Source organism: Triticum aestivum, chromosome 2B (genome assembly GCF_018294505.1).
Source record: "Triticum aestivum cultivar Chinese Spring chromosome 2B, IWGSC CS RefSeq v2.1, whole genome shotgun sequence".
NCBI lineage: Eukaryota > Viridiplantae > Streptophyta > Magnoliopsida > Poales > Poaceae > Triticum > Triticum aestivum.
In genome coordinates, this window is record NC_057798.1 from 802776365 (window position 1) to 802797927 (window position 21563).

The 21563-nt window shown below is 49.1% G+C and overlaps 2 protein-coding genes across 2 annotated transcripts; one reads left to right on the forward strand and one right to left on the reverse strand.

Moving 5' to 3' along the window:
* The first annotated feature begins 9905 nt into the window (after positions 1 to 9905).
* On the forward strand, positions 9906 to 12175 carry LOC123042898 (flavonoid 3'-monooxygenase CYP75B3). The gene is made up of 2 exons (XM_044465259.1): positions 9906 to 10832; positions 11206 to 12175. Exons 1-2 carry the CDS (start codon positions 9918 to 9920, stop codon positions 11848 to 11850), a joined length of 1560 nt encoding a protein of 519 aa, XP_044321194.1. The 5' UTR covers positions 9906 to 9917; the 3' UTR covers positions 11851 to 12175.
* A 2696-nt stretch (positions 12176 to 14871) lies between these two features.
* On the reverse strand, positions 14872 to 16346 carry LOC123042899 (naringenin,2-oxoglutarate 3-dioxygenase). Its single transcript, XM_044465260.1, has 3 exons — positions 15960 to 16346; positions 15431 to 15859; positions 14872 to 15321 (listed from the first exon to the last, which is right to left on the reverse strand). The coding sequence occupies exons 1-3, from the start codon at positions 16326 to 16328 to the stop codon at positions 15073 to 15075; spliced, it is 1047 nt and encodes a 348-aa protein (XP_044321195.1). The 5' UTR covers positions 16329 to 16346; the 3' UTR covers positions 14872 to 15072.
* Positions 16347 to 21563: the final 5217 nt, after the last annotated feature.

Consider the following 21563-nt stretch of genomic DNA (forward strand, 5'->3'; position numbering starts at 1 on the left):
AAAAATGTGGCCAAGTAGATTCCATCCGACTGAATTTCATCCAAGTGGATTCCATCCGAATGACATCCATCCGAGTGGATTCCATCAGAGTAAAAAGGTGCGCCCGAGTGGAAATTTCATGCATCTGGAAAGTCGAAAAGAATGGCGTGTTAAATCACCAAATGCTGCAGTAGTTGAGTCGGGAAAAGGCAAGGAGAAAATGGATGTCGACTCACTTATCTTGGGCACCGAAACATTCCCCATACAGCAGCCGACTGTGCATAACCACTCCACTGAGCCGATACTTGCTATCGCGCCAAAGCACTCGGTTAATGACCATGAAGCAAGCACCAGCCAAGTAAAGGTGAGAGATGATAAATACACTCGACCAAAGTGGTGTCCTCCAGGGCTAACAAAGACACAGAAGAGGAAACTATAGAGGTTAAGGAGTCAAGAGATGGCAGAGCAGGAGGCCGAGAAGCAAAGGGATAAGTTGTTCAATGACACTCGGCCCATGGTTCCAGCAAAACAAGTGTGGAGGCCAAAACAAATACAAGATACATCAGCTTCTACATCTATCACAGAAGTGCCTACACCACCCAAGGAGGACGATGTGACAGCTATTACATCGTCTGCGACACTTCTTACTTCTCCTTCACTCGGCCAGATTTCAAAATCGGTCGATCCACTTGAAGAAGAGGTTGATATGTTGGACTATGAGTCTACGCCTGTTCATGAAGGTATGGATATCAATATGGTGTATTACTTACCTGCTGAGTTTCGTGTTGTAGATGAGGAAGGGGAGGTGGCTCAGCTGGATTTTGGCCCTAAAAATGCAATACTCGAGAAGCCAAAAGAACCAGTAACACATCTGAAACCGTTATATCTCAGAGGTCATATCAATGGGTCGCCGCTCACTCGGATGCTTGTGGATGGAGGTGCCGTGGTAAATCTTATGCCCTATTCGGTCTTCAAGAAATTGGGTTTGCCTGATGAAGAATTGATCAAGACCAATATGGTGCTCAACAGGTTTGAAGGCAAAGAGAAAACTGAAGCCAAAGGTGTAATGTATGTGGAGCTTACAGTCGGAAGCAAAACTTTGGCTACTGCATTCTTTGTCGTTGAGGTGCAAGGTAACTACAACATTATACTAGGCCGTGATTGGGTTCATGCAAACCAGTGTGTGCCATCCACTATGCACCAGTTTTTGATTCAGTGGGTTGATGATGAAGTGGAAGTCATTCATGTGGATAACTCAGCCTGTGTTGCTTTAGCCAATGCATCGGTGGATTGGCAACATCTCAATGCTACTTGCTTGACGGGACGTAACTTATCAGAGTTTGATTTTCTCAGTGCAACCAAGAATGGTTTTGTGCCCGTGTCTTTAAAGCCGACTGAATGCAATCGGCTCCAAGGTATGATATGTTTAAATGGATCCTAATTCCGAGTGGTTACAAAAACGTCTTGTAAAATATCGGTCCAGTGAGGACGAGTCTATAGAGGAGTTGGATGACATGGATAAACTTGGACAAGATTTTACATCGGCTGATCCATTAGAAGAGATAGATATTGGAGATGGTTCAGTCACTCGACCGACATTTATAAACAAAAATTTGAAAACTGATTGTAAAGCTAAATTAATCGAGCTATTGAAAGAATATGTTTGTTGCTTTGCATGGGAATATCATGAGATGCCAGGGTTGAGCCGAGAGCTAGTGGAGCATCGGTTGCCTATAAAGGCCGATTTTAGACCTTATAAACAGTCGACCAGAAAGTTTAATCCGAAAACATATGACCGGATCAAGGAAGAGATCGGTCGACTGCTTGAAGCTAATTTCATTCGACCTTGCAGGTATGCCGAGTGGATTTCTAACATTGTCCCAGTGGAGAAGAAGGGATCCGGCAAGTTGAGGGTGTGCATTGACTTCAGAGATTTGAATAGGGCTACACCCAAAGATGAGTATCCCATGCCAATAGCCGATATGCTTATTAATGATGCTTCTGGACATAAGGTTATTAGCTTTCTAGATGGTAATGCCGAATACAATCAAATTTTTATGGCCGAAGAGGACATGTACAAAACGGCTTTCCGATGTCCCGGTTTCCTTGGTTTATTCGAGTGGACAGTGATGACATTCGGATTAAAAAATGCTGGAGCCACATATCAAAGGGCTATGAATTTGATTTTTCATGATTTACTCGGTATCATACTTGAAGTTTATATTGATGATATTGTTGTCAAATCAGATGCTTTTGAATCTCACTTGGCCGATTAGCGTTTAGCTTTTGATAGAATGAAAAAGTATGGACTGAAGATGAATCCTTTGAAGTGTGCATTTGGCGTGTCAGCTGGCAAATTTTTGTGTTTCATTATTCATGAAGATGGCATCGAAATTGATCCCAAAAAGATTAAAGGCCATACAGAAAGTGGAGGCTCCAACATGTAAGAGAGATATACAAAAGTTCCTTGGCAAGGTCAATTATTTGAGAAGGTTCATAGCTAATCTGTCAGGGTAAGTTGATGCATTTACTCCTATCCTTCGGTTAAAGAATGATGTTGATTTCACTTGGGGGCAAAACAGCAAGAAGCCTTTGATATGATCAAGAATTATTTGTGCACTCCTTCGATGATGAAAGCACCCAAGCATAGAGAGCCTTTTAATCTTTATATCGCAGCAGAGGAAGGTGTTATTGGTGCTGTTTTGACTCAAGATACCGAAGGAAAAGAACATGCCATTACGTATGTGAGCAGACGCTTATTGGACGCCGAGACAAGGTATACATTTATTGAAAAACTATGTCTATGATTATATTATGCTTGCACAAAATTGAGACATTACCTAGTGTCGAGTGCTTGTGTAGTAGCTTGTCAAACCGATGTCATTAAGTACATGTTGCATAGGCCAATTCTTAGTGGTAGAATTGGCAAGTGGGCTTATGCTTTGATTGAATATGATTTGGCTTATGAATCTCTAAAATCCATGAAAGGCCAAATTGTTGCTAATTTCATTGTTGAACATCGGATTAATGACAAGCATGATGTTGATATGAACCTTGTTTAATTAGTGCCATGGAGATTATACTTTCATGGTTCAGTTTGTAGCAATGGCCAAGGTGTTGGTATTGTTTATATATCTCCTCATGGTGCTGTTTTTGAAGCCTCGTGCCGCTTGGAATATTTTTGCACAAACAATCAAGCCGAATATGAAGCATTGTTATTCGGTTTAGAGATGTTACTTGCTATAGGTGTTACACATATTGAGGCTTACGGTGATTCGTTACTAGTGGTGCAGCAAATATCCAGAGTCTTTCAGTGTTTGGACGAATCACTTAATGTTTATCTTGATAAATGTCTAGATATAATTTCTACTTTGGATTGTTTTAGCATTGCACATATATCTAGACATGACAACTGGAAAGCAAATGAGTTGGCACAGCAAGCATCTGGATATCATGTTGATCACGGCATGTTTCATATCTCTCAAAGACCGATGTCTTGTCTTGCCAATATGGGAGAGGCCGAACCTGAGCCCACTGATTCGGCCATTAACAAAAAAATCTAGTGCAGGTGATAATTCCGACTGGAGAAAGCCCATTGTTGATTACTTGTGCAATCCGAGTGAAAGGGTGGACAGGGCTGTTCGGCGTATGGCTTTCAAGTATACAATGAGAGATGATGGTCTTTATCGCCGAACAGTTGATGATGTTCTTCTAAAGTGTTTGGATGAGGACCAGGCAAGAGTTGCTATGGGAGAAGTACATGAAGGTATTTGTGGCACTCACCAGTCGGCTCCCAAGATGAAATGGTTATTGTGACGTGATGCGTTTTATTGGCCGACTATGATTAATGCTTGCTTTAGATATTATAAAGGATGTGAAGCTTGTCAAAAGTTTGGTGATATTCAATTGGCTCCTGCTGCTATGTTACATCCTATTATCAAACTGTGGCCTTTCAGAGGTTGGGGTTTATATTTCATTGGACAAATCCACCCGTCTTCCTCAAAAGGGCATCGGTTCATATTGGTGGCAACTGATTACTTCACTAAATGGTATGAAGCAGTACCTCTCAAGAACATGACACATACGGAGGTAATTCAATTCATAACCGAGCACATTATTCAAAGATTCGGTGTTCCTCAAATGTTAACTACGGATCAAGGTTCATCTTTCATGTCACACCAAGTCAGAGAGTTTGCCGAATCTTATAACATAAAGTTGCTCAATTCCTCTCCGTATTATTCCCAAGCTAATGGACAAGCTGAGTCTAGCAATAAAATTTTAATCAAGCTCATCAATAAGAAGATTGAGGATAATCCGAGGAGATGGCATGAGTTGTTGTCTGAAGCTTTGTGGGCACATAGAATTTCAAGGCATGGTGCTACCAATGTGACTCCATATGAGCTTGTATATGGCCAAGAGGCCGTTTTACCAGTGGAAGTAAATTTGAATGCTCTGAGAATAGCCAAACAAAATGATTTATCGGCAGTAGACTTATATAACTTGATGATGGACAATATTGATGAAGTTGCCGATAAACGTTCGGTTGCTTTGAAGTCCATAGAGAGAGACAAGTTGAGGGTTGCAAGAACTTACAATAAGAAAGTTAAGTTGAAGAATTTTCAAGTTGGTGATCTCGTCTGGAAAGTGATTCTGCCGATTGGTTCAAGAGATAGAAAATTCGGGAAGTGGTCTCCAAGTTGGGAAGGTCCTTTTAGGATTACAAGAGTTGTTCCCGGAAATTCATATTTGGTGGAATCAATACAAGGGGCATTGTTACCCCGAGCTCTCAACGGAAAATATTTGAAGAAGTACCACCCAGTGTGTGGCAGGAAGCCTGAGTAGGCAATGGCCGATATACGATTATCGCCCTTAGCACAAACATGGCGATACATAATTAACGCCCTGAGGAAAATAAATGGCCGATGGAGTGTTGACATCGTCCTTAGAACGAACACTATGCATATTATTTTTCGGCGTGCAAGCTTTGCCGAAAAATAGGGGGGCACATGTTGACGCCTGATTTTGGCAAGATACAGAGTGAAAGGGTTTTCAGCATGAAAAGTTTCACATCACCGAGTGGAACAACTTTGATATTTAGGTTATCATCGTCCGACTCCATCTTAGGGGCCGAAATTGTATTCCGAGTGGCAGAATTCAATATTCTGAGTGGTTTTTGGCCGATCATGCCTTCAAGACGACCTGGATGAAGGAGTACTCTAAAGGAATTGTCTTCGTCTCGTTCTTATGCAAAAGTGAGAGGTGATACACTGCAGAGCGAAGCTGAATGGAAATATGGCGCGAAGTACCAGACACCATGTCTGATGGGTCGCGCGATCAATTAGGCCCTTAACAAGTCCTTGAATCGGGAAAACTTCAACACGAGAAAGTTTCGGCTCGTCGAGCCGATCGGTTTTCATATATAATTCGTCTCAATCCGAGGTCGTATGGGACCTGAGGAGACAAATCAAGATCAGCCTACGTTTTCGGTCGAGTGAAAAGCTTGCCGTCCGAGTGAAAACTTACCGGTCGAGTGAAAGCTTAACTTTCGAGTAAAAACTTACCGATCGATAAAAAGCTTATCATCCGAGTGAAAATTTACCGGTCGAATGAAAATTACCGGTCGAGTGGATGAACTTATTATTATCCGAATAAAAATATAGTCATCCGAGTGAAAGATTATTTTCCGAGTGAAAAAGTCCAGTCGTATGGTCCGAGTGAAAGTCTCTAATATCCGAGTGGATGAGCTCGAATCCGAGTGAAACTGAACATGTGCTCGAAAGGTTATCAAGATGACCTCGGATGAAGAAGTGTTCAATACAGAAGTTATGCATATCATCGAGACGGTAAACTTTGGTTTTGGAGTCATCATCATCAGAGATAGTATATGGCCTAGAAGTTCACTATGAGACTCGGATAATCCAGTCTACTGCAAGACCGAGTCCGACTAGAAGGTAAAGATGACCTCGAGGAGTATTCAAGATGGCCTTATTTGAAAAAGTAATCAACATGAGAGTTGTTCGTATCATCGAGCTGCACAAGTTTGATATTTGGGCCGTCTTGATAGGAGATCATATGCAAGCTCGGCGGCCCGCGCAAGAAGGAAGACAGAGTTTGGGCCAGATTCAGACTGAATCCGAGTTGGAATAGAACTAGGACTCTAGGACGCGAATTGATGTAATTTTTCTTGTAAGGAAAGCCTAGATGAATCCTTTACTTGTACGGGAAGTCCAGCCGCCTCTTATATATGTTGGGGGTGACGGCCGATTAAACAACACACAATCAAACAAATCAATATACTACTTTTTCATCTACGTTTTATCTCTCCATCGTTTTTCTCTCTCGATCTTCGCTGTTCTTCGTGTTTGAGAGCTACGAATCCCGAGGCTCTAGGGGCGAGCGAATCGACCTAGGGCAGCCCATAGCCGTCGCACTCCTTGACGGGATCCCTCCCGGGGGTGTGGGGTTTCGGGTCTGCAAAAGCGCCCGTCGACTGTCTTGCGTATCGCGCTGTCGGTCGGGTCTCCTTCGACATGAGCTGCGGTGCATCACCCCCGGCGTCGAGGGTACACGTGACGTGTTCGTGTGTCAACGGGATGCATAATGTATGAGGCTCACTTTTGGCTTCTCCGCTCCTCCCTTCGTCTTTCTCCGATGGCACTTGTCTTAGCGCCCGCTCAAGCATCCTGGCTATTGCCAGACCGGGCGGGCCTTCAGGAAGCGGGGCCGGACAACTGATCCTCTCCGCCTTACTAAGCCAATCCTGGTCGCGGACAGTTTTTCAGAACAATGCGGTGACAAATATAAGCGAAGTGTTTGGTTATAGGGTTACTTACTTCGGTATCTGGGCGATTGCAACTCAGGCCCGCATCCTCGGTGGTGTCCAGACACTTTATTCGTGGTCCGAAGAACAACTTATACATTCCTTCGGGCGTCATGCCGAAGAAGTGCTGAATGGTTCGCGGACCTTCTGGATTGAACTCCCACATCCAGAGAGGTCGACGTTTGCACGGCAGGGCCCGCCGAACTAGCATTACCTGGATTATTTTGACAAGACTAATGTCCCTCTCGAGAAGCTCCCGAATGCGGCTCTGCAACGTCGGTACATAGTTTGCAGGCCCCCAGTTCAATCCCACGTTGGCCCACGACGCCAGTCGAGGCGGAGGACCCGAGCGGAAAGCGGGGGCGGCTGCCCACTTTGAGCCTCGGGGAGCTCTGACGTAGAACCACCTCCGTTGCCATAGATCAGATACCTCCGGGAAGGAGCCTTCGGGCCACGGGGCATCGGCGTTCCTGCTTATTGTGGCGCCTCCGCACTCTGCGTGTCGCCCCTCAATCATCTTCGGCTTCACATTGAAATTCTTGAGCCATAGGCCGAAGTGGGGGTGATGTGGAGGAAGGCTTCGCACACGACGATAAACGACGAGATGTGGAGGATGGAATCCGGAGCTAGATCGTGGAAATCTAGCCCGTAGTAGAACATGAGCCCCCTCACGAAGGGATCAAGAGTAAGGCCCAAGCCCCGGAGGAAGTGGGAGACAAATATGACGCTCTCGTTGGGCTCGGGAGTGGGAATAACCTGTTCGGGGGCGGGAAGCCTGTGCTTAACATCGGCGGTCAAATACCCGGCCTCCCTAAGCTTTGCAAAATCCTCCTCTGTGACAGAGGAAGCCATCCACCGGCCTTGATGGTCAGATCCGGACATGATCGAAGATCCGGGGTGCTTAAGCTTGAGCTTTGGGTGTTGGAACTCGAGGTGCGAGAAAGCGCAAGCGTGGAGATAGAGGGATAGGCCTTGACCCCTCTATAAAGGGGGAAGAATATCAAGCGTCCCCAGCGTAACCGTTCGGGACTTTCCTAAAAACACGAAGTCATGCCAACAGGCACGGGTTGGATTACCCATACCCGTATTGATGAGGATCCTATAATAAGAGGGACATGATCTCTGCTTCGACAAGACGTGCCAATGGAACCGCCTCGTAATGTGCGCGGTAGCCGGTTGTAAAAAACGGTTCGAATAAGAGTCGGACCGTGGCGTGATGTCACGTTTCAAAGAGTTGTCAGCAGATTAGATTCGTGGGTTATTATCCTCTTTACGGTGGTATATGGAATTTATCTTGCAGAGTCGGACACGGTTCTTGTGTTCAGAATTTATCTTGGAGTATTCGGAAATGGAACCCGCCTCGCAATGCCGGAGACAATCTATGCGCTGGACTCGTCGTCATTGAAGCCTGGTTCAGGGGCTACTGAGGGAGTCCAGGATAAGGGGTTATCCGGACTGCCGGACTATATACTTTGGCCGGACTGTTGGACTATGAAGATACAAGATTGAAGACTTTGTCCCGTGTCCGGATGGGACTCTCCTTGGCGTGGAAGGCAAGCTTGGCGATTCGGATGTAGATCTCCTTCTCTGTAACCGACTCTGTGTAACCCTAGCCCCCTCCGGTGTCTATATAAACTGGAGGGTTTAGTCCGTAGGACATAACAACAATCATACCATAGGCTAGCTTCTAGGGTTTAGCCTCTCCGATCTCGTGGTAAATCAACTCTTGTAATACCCATATCATCAAGATTAATCAAGTAGAAAGTAGGGTATTACCTCCATCGAGAAGGCCCGAACCTGGGTAAACATCATGTCCCCAGTCTACTGTTATCATTAGCCTTAGATGCACAGTTCGGGACCCCCTACCTGAGATCCGCCAGTTTTGGCACCGACAGTTCCCTCATTGCTATATGTAGTAGTTAGCGTCGAGTAGAATGGAAAACATTAAATAAAAATTAAACCCTAAATGTAAAAGAATCGAAGGGTAAACACAAAAATAAAAAGGGGAAACACAGTATGAAAACCCCTTAACCATTCAAAACCCCTAAACCCTTCCTTTCAAAAAAACAGCGTCTGGCAACTGCTGACGCATGGTTGCCTTTTAGTCCCGGTCGGTGTTACCAACCGAGACTAAAGGTCCTCCTGCCTGGGCGCACAGCGCCCACGTGGAGCACCTTTAGTCCCAGTTCGTAAGCCAACCGGGACAAAAAGTGATGGGCATTAGTCCCGACCGTTTTGTCCCGGTTGCAAAACCTGGACTAAAGGCCATCTGAAACCGAGACTGATGCACTGTTTTCTACTAGTGCAAGAAAATAAAATTTACAAAACATTCAAAAGAGATCTCTGCACACATAGAAACCAACAGCTGGCTCCACACTCCAGTGTCACCAAAGCGCTCACTAGGAGAGAAACGAAGCCTCCAACATCTCAAGATCCAGGGCAGCAGCATCGCCAAAATGGCTTTCATAACCGATGAACTGACCTGCTACATGCAGCAAGGCCCTTGTAGCCGTGGCATGTCGGTCGGCGATCATCCCCATGCTGGCCTAGATCTGGATCCATCGATTCCCACCGATGAAGTCGGGGGAGAACATTGGAACCGCCGTCGTTGGATCACAAAACTCGTTTCTGGATCATCATCTTGTCCTGACCGATGACACCTCTGCGAGAGATGGAAGCCACGAACAACACAAAAAACAATAGATCTCACTGTCTGAAATAACTGGCAAGAAGACGGGGCTACCACCTTCTCAACGTCGTTATAAAAATTATCATCATGAAGAGAAAGAAGCCGAAGCAGATTTATTCGATCTTCACCCCAGAGGAGCGGGATCCTCCCCTTCATCCGCCGCCGGAGCAGCGGACAGAGGGGGGAGGCCGTGGCTTCATCGTCGTCGCCAAGATCGCCCTTTTTTCTCTCGAGCTGTTGGGAAGAAGACGACAGGGTCCGGACATGGCGCTACAAGTGATAAACTGATAATCGTTGACTCATCGACCACGTGACGACTCTGGCAATCCCGACGAAAACGAGCGGCTAGGATATACGGAACGCACTCACTTCTTTGACATCTATACGCATCCCAATCCCATCCACAGTGAACGAACAAACAAACCAACCATGGACCACGACTTACTCCTACTCCTCGCCTCCCTCGCCGCCGTGGCCGTCGCTGCCGTCTGTTACCTCCGCAGCCATGGCAGCGGAGCAAAGCTGCCGCTGCCGCCGGGGCCGAGGGGCTGGCCGGTGCTGGGCAACCTGCCGCAGCTGGGGGCCAAGCCGCACCACACCATGGCGGCCCTCGCGCGCCAGCACGGGCCGCTGTTCCGCCTCCGCTTCGGCAGCGCCGAGCTCGTGGTGGCGGCCTCTGCCAAGGTCGCCGGTAGCTTCCTCCGCGCCCATGACGCCAACTTCAGCGACCGCCCGCCAAACTCCGGCGCGGAGCACGTCGCCTACAACTACCAAGACCTCGTCTTCGCGCCCTACGGCGCCCGCTGGCGCGCCCTCCGTATGCTCTGTGCGCTCCACCTCTTCTCTGCCCGCGCGCTCGACGCCCTCCGCTCCGTCCGCCAGGATGAGGCCCGACTCATGGTCACCCACCTGCTGTCAGCCTCCTCCTCGCCGGCTCAGGGGGTGGCCATCGGGCAGGAGGCCAACGTGTGCGCCACCAACGCGCTCGCGCGGGCGGCCATGGGGCGGCGCGTCGTTGGCGACGGCGTTGGCGAGAGCGCCAGGGAATTCAAGGGCATGGTGGTCGAGCTCATGCAGCTCGCCGGCGCCTTTAACATCGGCGACTTCGTGCCCGCGCTCCGCTGGCTCGACCCTCAAGGCGTCGTGGCCAAGATGAAGCACCTCCACCGCCGGTACGACCGCATCATGGATGGATTCATCAGCGAGAGAGAACACCTTGCTGGGGAGGAGGAAGGGAAGGACCTGCTGAGCATCATGCTGGCCAAGATGCGACAGCCGCTGCACGCTGACGCCGGGGAAGACGGGATCAAATTCACCGAGACCAACATCAAGGCTCTTCTCCTGGTAAGTGTAGAGAAACTGAATATTCGTTTCCATGTGTTCTATCTGTTTGTTTTCGTGATTTTTGGATTTATATTACAGATTTACTAGGTCTCGTCTAAGTCTCGTATAACTTCTTCACTCGGATGATAGTTGAGGGATGAAAACTATCCGATTTTGATAGTTGAGGGACGAAAACTATTCGGTTTTAAGTTTGGGGATGATTTCTAAACTCTCGAAAGAGTTCGAGGACGAAAAATATACTTGCCTCATTAATTAATATTTTTTTTAAACCACAGGCATCTTCACATACAATCTAATGATGATGGACATAACTATATCGCATCTATAAGCCCTTAGACAAACCTTAACCGAATGCACATGCTTATTATTTCAGAATTTGCTCACCGCCGGGACGGACACGACATCAAGCACAGTGGAGTGGGCGCTGGCGGAGCTGATACGGCACCCCGACACCCTCAAGCAGCTCCAGCGTGAGGTTGACGACGTCGTGGGAACCTCCCGTCTCGTCACGGAAGCCGACCTGCCACGCCTCACCTTCCTCACCGCTGTCATCAAGGAGACGTTCCGTCTGCACCCGTCGACGCCGCTCTCCCTTCCCCGTGTGGCCGCTGAGGACTGCGAGGTGGATGGCTATCACGTCGCCAAGGGCACCACCCTCCTCGTCAATGTGTGGGCCATCAGCCGTGATCCAGCCTCGTGGGGGGCTGATGCTCTGGAGTTTAGGCCCGCACGCTTCCTCCCTGGCGGGTCGCACGAGACGGTGGACGTCAAGGGAGGAGACTACGAGCTTATTCCGTTTGGGGCAGGGCGGAGGATGTGTGCGGGTCTTAGCTGGGGCCTTAGGATCGTCACGCTCATGACCGCCACGCTGGTGCACGCGTTCGACTTGTCCTTGGTTAATGGCATGACTCCCGACAAACTCGACATGGAGGAGGCCTACGGTCTCACCCTGCAGCGGGCTGTTCCCCTACTGGTTCAGCCAATGCCCAGGTTGTTGCCATCGGCTTATGCAACGTGATGGTTTATCATGGATCTTTGTCGTCTCTTATTAGTTTGTTTCGGTCCGATATACCTTGTGTTAGTTAATTCTTCACAATAATAAGATCAGTTGTCTGTGCCGCCCCCTGAGCCACTATTCATTTGGTTGCAAATTGCAATCAATCTAGCAAAAGCTAGTGGTTTGATTGGGAATCATTTTTCTTTTTTTGCTTTTCTACAATCGTTTCGGCCTTGGACGCCACCAACTTTTAAACCATCAGTTTTACATAGGCTGGCAAATGTCCACTTTCGCTGATTTCATAGAGTATTTTGAACTTATTTTTAACCATTTGAGTTCCCATTCAGATTCAATTCACCAATTCTATTTTCTTACTCGTTATGTGGAAGGACGGCAGGTGGGCATCCGAATTTTTGTCATGGTACGACGGCCTCCGGACATGGACACAACGTATGCACTGGTGCTGCTCTAAGAGCAAGCCACGGACGGCATGTATACAGAAACGCTGCGGCAATATACATCATGGCCGCCCAAAGCCCAAGCATGCTCTGATGCAGCGCTTCCTCTGCCACCACCGCCGCCATGCCTGGCTCCATAGTCTGTGCCCGTGACACAAAAGTTGCTCGTGCCGACACCGTGAAACTCAAGAAACTGCGCCTGTGGTCTCTGTTTCAAGTGCGGCGAGCATTGGGGCCACGAGCACATCTGCCGGACGTCGGTCCAATTGCACTTCGTCGAGGACCTCTTGGAACTTTTTGGCATCGACACAATGATGGACCAACAAGCTACACCATCTTTAGAGGTCGTTGATGGTGCTGTCATGGAGATCTCGTGATCGCCCTAACGGACAGAGTTTCCTCCAAGACGTTCAAACTTCATGCCTCGATCCAAGGCCGGCGGAGAAGTGCTCATGCAGGTCAACTGCAGTAGCTCTACCTCATTCATCAACCAGCAGATCGCGTAGACCATCACCCCGCGTCGAACCTCTCTCACGCGAGTACAATGTACGTGTGATGGACGGTAGGGAACTCACGTGTTCGTCTAGTGTGTCGCACTCCGCGTGGTGCTCTCAAGACCACCATTTCGCCAAACGACATGAAAGTGCTCGTGCTTGGCACCTGTGACGCCATCCTAGGAATAGATTGGATCAAGGGGCAAAGCCCGATGATAGTCGACTAGCTCGCCAAGGCGAACGAAATCCCCACAACGGACATGCTGGTGTGTCTCCACGACCATTGCGCGACGTCCTAGACGTTGCTCATTATCAACGTCATTCAACTTCAAGGTCTCTGTAGCAAGGGCACGATCACACACGTCGTCCACATGTGGACGATCACCATGGAGGACGACATTGTCACGCCACTGCCAGCATGCATCTATCGCGTGCTTGACGCGTTCAGTGACGTCTTCAATGAACCGGTAAGCCATCCCATGCAGCGCGCCTGCGACCACCATGGTGCCCTCATTCCCGGGGCACAACCTGTGAATATACGGCCCTACGGCCATAAGAGGCATCACAAGGTCGAAATCAAGGCCAAGGCGGTAGAACTTCTAGGCACATGCATCATTCAGCGAAGCACGAGCCATTTTTCTTTCTGGTCATCCAGCGTCAACTATAGGCATTTGAATGCCCTCTACATCGGCAAGTACCCGGTGTTAGTCATCCAAGAGTTGTTGGATGAGCTACATGGCGATGTGTGGTTCCCCAAGCTCGATCTCCATGCTAACTACCACCACATTCGACTTGCCGAAGAAGAAGACCACAAGACCGGATTTCATACGCACTCGGCACTTCGAATACAAATTTGTATCATTCAGCCACTTTGGCCAACGAGCAACCTTCGTCGGTTCTATGAATGACACCGTGCGGCCTCTCCTTTGCATTTGCGTTATGGTGATCTTCGACCATATTCTGGCGTACAACAAGAGACTTGAAGACCATGTCCGGCATCTGCAACAAGTGCTCGAGCTGCTTCACTGAGATCACTGGAAGGTGAAACACGCCAGGAGCGCTTTTGAACATCAGTGACTTTCCTACTTGTGGCACGTAATCAGCGAGCAAAGGTTTCGCCACCGAACCTGCCAAGATTCGTGCAGTAGCCCAATGGACTGCCCCAACTGGTGTCAAGGGCGTTTGTAGCTTCTCGAGCCTCATGGGCTATTACTGCCATTTTATCAAGAACTTTGATATCTTGCCCCGCCCCCTCTTCAACCGCCACAAGAAAGGCGTGCACATCGTTTGGACACCAGCAAAGAGATAGCCTTACGCCTGCTCAAACATCAGCTCTTCAAGCGCTGCTAGATTTCTCCGCCGGCCTTGATACAATTTTGCAAAAAGCTGAACACCATATAGCCTCGATGAGCAAAGCTCTTAGCTCACGCTATCAAGGCCTGTCGACATACGAAAGGAGTACATGGCGGTAGATCAATGGAGGCCCTACCTCCAACATGCAGAGTTTGTGATCCACACCGACCAGCGGGGCGCACTTAGGCGAGCAGCGTCTTACTACACCTTAGCAGCAGAAGGTCTCCACCAAGCTGCTCGGCCTGAAGTGCACAGTCCGCCACACGAAATCGCCGACAACACGGCGGCTGACCCTTTGTCACGCGCCGCGCCAATCCGACGGAGACACTCCATGCCATCAGTTGCTAGCAAACAGCTTGGTTGGAAGACGTGATCAACCGCTAGAACAACAACTCACTGGCACAACGCCACAGACGTGCCACTTTTACCAGGTTCTCGGCCAGGGCATGTCTGTGTCGTGTCCTACTCTTTGCCTAGAAGTGTATTTGGCTTTCGCAGTGTTTGCCGAGTTCCAGTGGATTTAAACTGGAAGCACTTGGCGTAGACGTTTATTCTATAGTAGTGGTTTTAAATCTTAGTTTCAGGAATATTTTAGCTCCTACCAGAATTACTAGATTTCAGCTATGCCGGTTGCATTTCGGCCAGAGGACCGAACTGTTGGCTTGAAATTCAAAAAAGTATTTGTTATTTTTTGGAAATATTTTTTGAAAAAAATGAATTCTTGCTTATAGCTGAAATGACTAAAATACTTTGACCGTCCAATTAATGAAATTATTGAAATTCCGGTAAATTCATCAAAATCTCAGTGAAAGCAAAAACCCGTCGTGATTGATGTACCCCCCACACTGCTGGGTTAATCAAATCGAATTATTTAACAGCACACCGCCGGAATTAATGGTCTATGCAAGTTTCGTTGAGAGACTGCTGCTTCTGCTGCTTTAGTTCAGCTGGTCCTTCGCCTGCTTCTTGCGGCTTGCGCGGTCGAGGTCGCCCTCCATCTTGCGGCGGTACATTTCCGCGAAGGTGATGGGATCCTCCAGTATGGTCTCCTCCCCCTCCTTCACCGCCAGCGGCCACACCCTCGCGTCGGGCGCCGGGTTCTGGAACGTCGCGATGGACAGCCTGCTGCTCTCCCCGTTCACCACCGCGCGGTGGTCAGCGTTCTTGAACCGCCCGTTGCTCAAGTACTGCACGCAAAAGAATTTTAAGCACATGCAATTATAGTCACAACCAAGAGTGCTGAACCGGTGCTAGATCAGCCAATGATAGATTAGAGAATACTGCTGTGCTACCGACATGGCCGTGGTCGCCGAGGTTGACGACGAATGCGCCGGAGACGGGCTGGACGGTGATCCAGGTCTTGCCGCCGTCGCGGGTGGCCTGCAGGCCGCCGACTAGGTCCTGGAGGAGGAGGGTGATGGTGCCGGGGTCGGTGTGGCGCTTGACGCCCAGGGTGAGCTCGGGCTGGGGACACCGCGGGTAGAAGTTGACCACCACCTTCTGGTCCATGTCCACGCACGCCTTGGCCAGGGACTCCGTCTCCAGGCCCATCGCCTCCGAGAGCACGCCCAGCAGCTTGCACGACAGCTCCATCAGCCGCTCGCTGTACCGCTCCACTACCGCGCGCCACCCCGCCGGCTTCTCCGGCCAACGCCCGTAGTCCCGTGCCTTCACCGGGTAGGAGAAGTAGGTCACTAGCTCCCTCCAGTCCTGCACCGCCTCGCCCTGCTTGCGTCGCCACACGAACCAATGAAATTCTTGTGAGTTTTTCTGATCAATTTGTCGTGTATATTAGTATGTGGCATGCATGTACGCGTGTGTGTACCTGGAGGTGGCTGGAGACGATGAAGCCGCCCTTCTTGCCGCCGGACATGTCGTACCGGACCTTGTCCTCGGCAGGCAGCGCGAAGAACTCGCGGGACAGACGCGCCATGTCGGCTGCGAGGTCGGCATCCACGCCGTGGTCCACCACCTGGAAGAGGCCCCAATCCTCGCAGGCAGCGGCCACGCGGTCCCGGATCTCGGCCCGGCACACGCCGTCGATGCCCTGGAGCGAGATGACCGGCACCGCGTCGCTGAAGTGGTCGTGCGCCACCTTAGGCCGCTCGTCCTCGTCGCGCACGAAGGATGGCCTCACCGTCGCCTCCCAGGACGCCGCCGTGGGCAGGAACATCCTGTTGCTCACGGGCGCCATCGCTATCTACCAGTTATCGATCTGTACGTCTGTCTCGTATGATTATAGATGGAAAGGAGGGTACATATATTTAAATTAGGGAGATGCCTATGAACGCCTGAGTACCTTTGAAATACTGAACCGGCACAACATCTTTAAATTAGGGAGATGTCTCGCACTGAATGAACATCACCAGAAAGTCTGAAATAAATTCAGAAAAATGCATGCACGAGTGTCAAATTAGGCTTCTTTTGGTTCATACGATATACCATTATCATAGAAATAGAAAACTTGTAGGAAATGAGATGACAAGTCTCTCAAATCCTATGAGTTTCACATAATATGATTTTTTTCCAGTGAGTCTAGATTCATATTTATTTTACTTTAAAGTGTGAAGGATAGGAACCAATTCTATGTAGGAATAAAAATTCATTCCTATGAATTAATAGGCTTTAAGAAAAATTTCCTATAAGAATCCTATCGTATAAAAGTCCTATGAAATTCCTCCAAACCAAATAAGGCCTTAGGACTATGAACCATGATGGGCTAGTTCCACCACAAGAAATATCTAACCATCTAAGCTCGCTCGGTTTGCAAATCTAGGTATTTTGCATTGCATGCATAAGTTAAGGACAATTTTATCAAATCACATATGTACACATTTTTATCCCACGTGCTCCTTCTGGTTCTTTCTTTACTCTGCATAAAAAGATTTATGTGAAGTCAAACTTTATAAACTTTGATTAAATTTATATTTAAAATTAGAGAAAAGTACATTTTTCGTCCCTCAACTCTTGGTGGAGTCTAGATTTTGTCCCTCAACTACGAAATGGGACAACTTGCATCTCGGACTTTTCATACCATACAAATTTCGTCCCTCGTATCAGCCGACTTGGTTCCCCTGCTGACTTGGCTTGGTTTTTGACTGGTTTTGACCGGTCCACGCCAACCTGGCAAAGGAGACGGTAAAGCAAGCATGGGCACGTGGGTGGCTGAAGCTTCGCCAGCGACGATGTCCCATGGAGGCGATGGTCGGTGCTATGTGGGCAGCGAGCTATATGGCATGGGGAGGCTCGGGGAGAGGGGAGAAAGGACCAGGGGCTCACATATAACACACAAGCGCGTGCGGCGGATAAGCACCGGAGCGACGGCTGCGTCGGGGCGGCGAAGCACGGGTTTGTCATGCTCGTGGCTAGGTGAGCTCATGGACGAGGGGCTTCTTGGGGAGGACGTGTGAGGCTTCGATAGGACCACAGGGAGCTTAGGAAGCCGATAGGGAGAACAGAGCTTGCAGAAGGAGGAGATCGTCGTGCGGCGACTGTCACCGAAATTGAGGAAGTCGATTTGGGCGTTAGCGATTTAGGGCCTCCGACGTCGCTTCCTTTGGCATGGTTTACTACGACGACAAGATGGAGCGCCGAGACATGGCGACACGTGGAGGGGGCCTATGTCGCTGTTGGGAAACCGTGCTACTCCCGATGAGTTACAACATGATTCCCTTCGGCCAGCACAGCAACTGAGACACGCACGCTTCAGAGCCAGCGCTAGCTCGACGTCATCGCCGATGGCATCATAGCATGCCACCACAACGCTTGTGCAGCCGGTGCACTCCAACTGCTATGAAATGCCCGCTAGAGAATAGAGAAATACTACTACCTGGACCATGACCGGTCAAAAACATGCCAAGTTAGCTTAAAAACCGCTTTAGTTGTGTCAAGGGACGAAATTTGTCCGGTATTAAAAGTTCAAGTTGCAAGTTGTTCGGTTTCATAGTTGAGGGACTAAATCTAGACTCCCCCAACAATTGATGTACGAAAAGTATATTTTTCTCTAAAAATTATCAACATCTACCAAAATTAAAATTTTAGAATACAAAAATTAATTCAATGATGCATCTAATAATACTGATTTGGTATTGTGAATGTTGATACTTTTTTTCACAAACATGGTCAAACTTTATGAAATTTGACTTCAGACAAATCTTATGCGCGAAGTTAAAAAAACGGAGGGTGTATGTACTTCCATGTATGTTCCATTTAATGTAGTACATGCAAGAATATATGACGCGTTTATAATCACAATTAGTCCCAAGATGAGAGGGTTTTGTGCAAAGCTTTTTATTTAGGCCTCTCACGTGGATCGGGAATTGACATAGAGTTGAGCTTATGTGTTGTTGAGAGATCTTTATGGTTAGGCAGAGAAGTGCAATCACTTAATCTACAAATCCATTCAAATCTTAGTGCCAAAATCAGGGAATTGCAGACTCCCTCCTTGTTGACTTTCACCCATTTGTTTTAGAAAAGAAGGATTACCCTCGGCCTCTGCATCTGGACGATGCATGCAACCATTTTATTAATTATTCTTAGAGAACTTACAAAGCATTAGATCAGTAGGCCTGAAGCCACCATCTTAGACGACATCTGTCGCTACTCCTATCCCCTTGATGCAGGGGTGCCGAATGTTCGAGCCTAATACCAAACAGACATCGCACCAAAACCTAACATCCAAAGCGTATTAATTTGCGAAAGTTGCAAATTGGTCGCTTGCCTCGGCTGATCAAGTGAGCGGCCCTGTGTTCGACTCAGTTCTTGGATATAGGGTAGTATGTAGGTCTAGGGTTTTCCATGGCGACGTTTGTTATACATTTTACAGCCTAGCCTATCCCGAACAATTAATACACAATCGTTATAGGTTGCTTTAAATCGAATCAAGCCAACTATAGTAGTACGTAAACCAGGTCGTGGTTGTTGACAAAAGATACCACATAGTGACCTGACACTAGCAAGTAGCTCTGGCTTACGACAGATATGGCAGGACCAATATATGCTCATCACAATTTACAACTGATAGCTAATACCGGTTACTTACTACTTCCTCTGATTGTAAATATAAGTCTTTTTAAAGATTTCAACATGGACTACATGCGAAGTAAATGAGTGAATCTACACTTTCAAATATGTTTATACATCTGTATAGTCCGTCTTAAAATCTCTAAAAGAACTTATATTTAGAAACGAAGGGAGTAGCATGAAAGACGGTGATCCCTCTGCTTTCATTTAATCCCCTCTAATATTTGACCAAAGTCAAACTTTCCGAGTTTTTTTTTTTTGAATGGTCACCGGGGGGTAGAGTTTCCCCCACCTGAATATATTTGATGATCAGGGGAGAACCCCAGAGAAGTGTTTTTAGAGATGCCCGAGTACACATCGAGAAAAGGAAGAGGGAGGGAGGTTTTTCACGGGACACACACTATCTAGACTGAAAGGGCCTGTAGCCAAGTTTCGACATGCCCCCTCCGACTCTCAGGAAGCCGAGCATGCCATAGAGCGGCGTCCTCACGGGACTCACGCTGCAAAGACGGCTGCTGCCGCTGGAAGACCACAACGTTCCTGTGTTTCCAGAGTTGCCAGCAGCACAGTAGAGCGAACTCCACTGCCGATCCAGTCACCGCACCCACCACGGTGGCAAGGCGAGGCAGCTCGCACACCCTGACCCCATCAGTGTTGACGCCCAGCTTGTTCCAGAAGGACCCCGCGAACGGGCAGGCGAAGAGCATGTGGTCGGCCGTTTCCAGGGGCGCAGCGCACAGCGGGCAGCCGGCGTGCACTGCGGCGACGATGCACTTGCGAAGCAAGACGTCTCTAGTGTGTATACGCCTCTGGACCAGCAACCAGCTGAAGAACTGCACACGCGAGGGGATCCGCGCGCCCCAGATCATGTCCGCGAAGCCAGCCCGCACCCCGCCAAAACGCAGTAGTCGGTACGCGGCACTCGACGACAGAGCATTGCGGGGCACCGCAACATGCCGCAGTTGCCTCGTGTCCTCCCCCACACCGGGGGGAGCCGCCACCAGGAGAGCCGATACGGCCTGCAGTTCACGCTCGCCGCCCTGGTCAGTCTGGGGACCAGACAACCGGCCAGGCCACGCCGGCGGACCTGCCAAATGGTCGCCTCGTCGTCCGTGGCATGTGAGGAAAGGGCGGGGTACGCCACCGCCACAGGCCCACAGGGAAGCCAGGAATCCCACCAGAAAGAGCAGGCCCGGCCGTCCCCGACCGCCACCCTGGAGATTGTGCGGTAGAGCGGGAGCAGTTTCGCCACCGAGGCGCGGTGTTCTCCATGTGCCAGCTCGCCGCGCTTGAGGATGGAGCGCCCGTCCGCGCTGCTCCAGATCCAGGCCGCCCAATGCGGCCGGCGCGTCGTGTGGAGGCGATGAAGCATCTTCAGGAGGAGGCATGCGTTCCGGGTGGCGAGGTCGCGAACGTCAAGGCCTCCTTCACTTTTGGCCCTGCACACTCGTTCCCACGTGACCAAGCATTGGGCCCCCGAGGCCCGCTCAGCCACGTTCCAGAGGAAGGAGCGGCGCAGGGCGTCCAGAGCGTGAACCACCAAAGGAGGAAGCAGCAGCGCCGCCATTGCGTATGTTGGCAGCGCATCCAGGACCCCGTTGATGAGGACCAAACGGCCGGCCGGCGAGAGTAGGCGTGCCGCCCACCCAGCGAGGTACATGTCTACCTTCGCGAGCATGGGCAGGATTTATTTTTTTTGGTCATAGACAACAATATGAACATTTACAACACCAAATAGATATGATGTGAAAATATATCCAATGATGAATCGAGTGTATCGATTTGGTATCGTGAATGTTAATACCTTTTTCTATGAGTTTGGTTGATGTTAGCAAAGTTTGGCTGAAGACAAAGCTAATGCCCAGAATAAACAAAAACAGGAAAAGAGAAGGAGTACTGCATAGTAAATCCAAGAGGTAGTGTTATGTGTCAGACCATGGCATGTAGTCGGCTACGTACCTCGGGTGTATCGCTGGCTCCTGGTTGGTTCGACTCGTTTTACAATTGGCAGTGGCAGCTGACACCAATTAGCATCGGAAGATGCTACAGTAATGCATGAGCCGGTGTGATGTGTGGCATGGTGGCAGTAATTAACAAGTAGGGGCAACCAATGTACAACTGGCAGCTGACACCAATTTGTCTGTGTCAGTCTGGTTTGTTAATTAGGGCACGGCATGTGGTAGGGCGACCAACCAAGTTTGTCTTGCGGTGAAAGTGAAACTGCACATCCAAGGTTCGTACACATCCAGAGGCTTGTCCTGATACGATTAGCACCTAGATAAATGCTTCACGGGCTGCGACCAGGCCCGGCCTGGGGGCGAGCGGGGTGACCATCCCAGGCCCCAGAATCCAGGGGGGCCATCTCAGTCCAGTGGGAGGAACTGCCGGATGGAATTTCCGGGAGGTC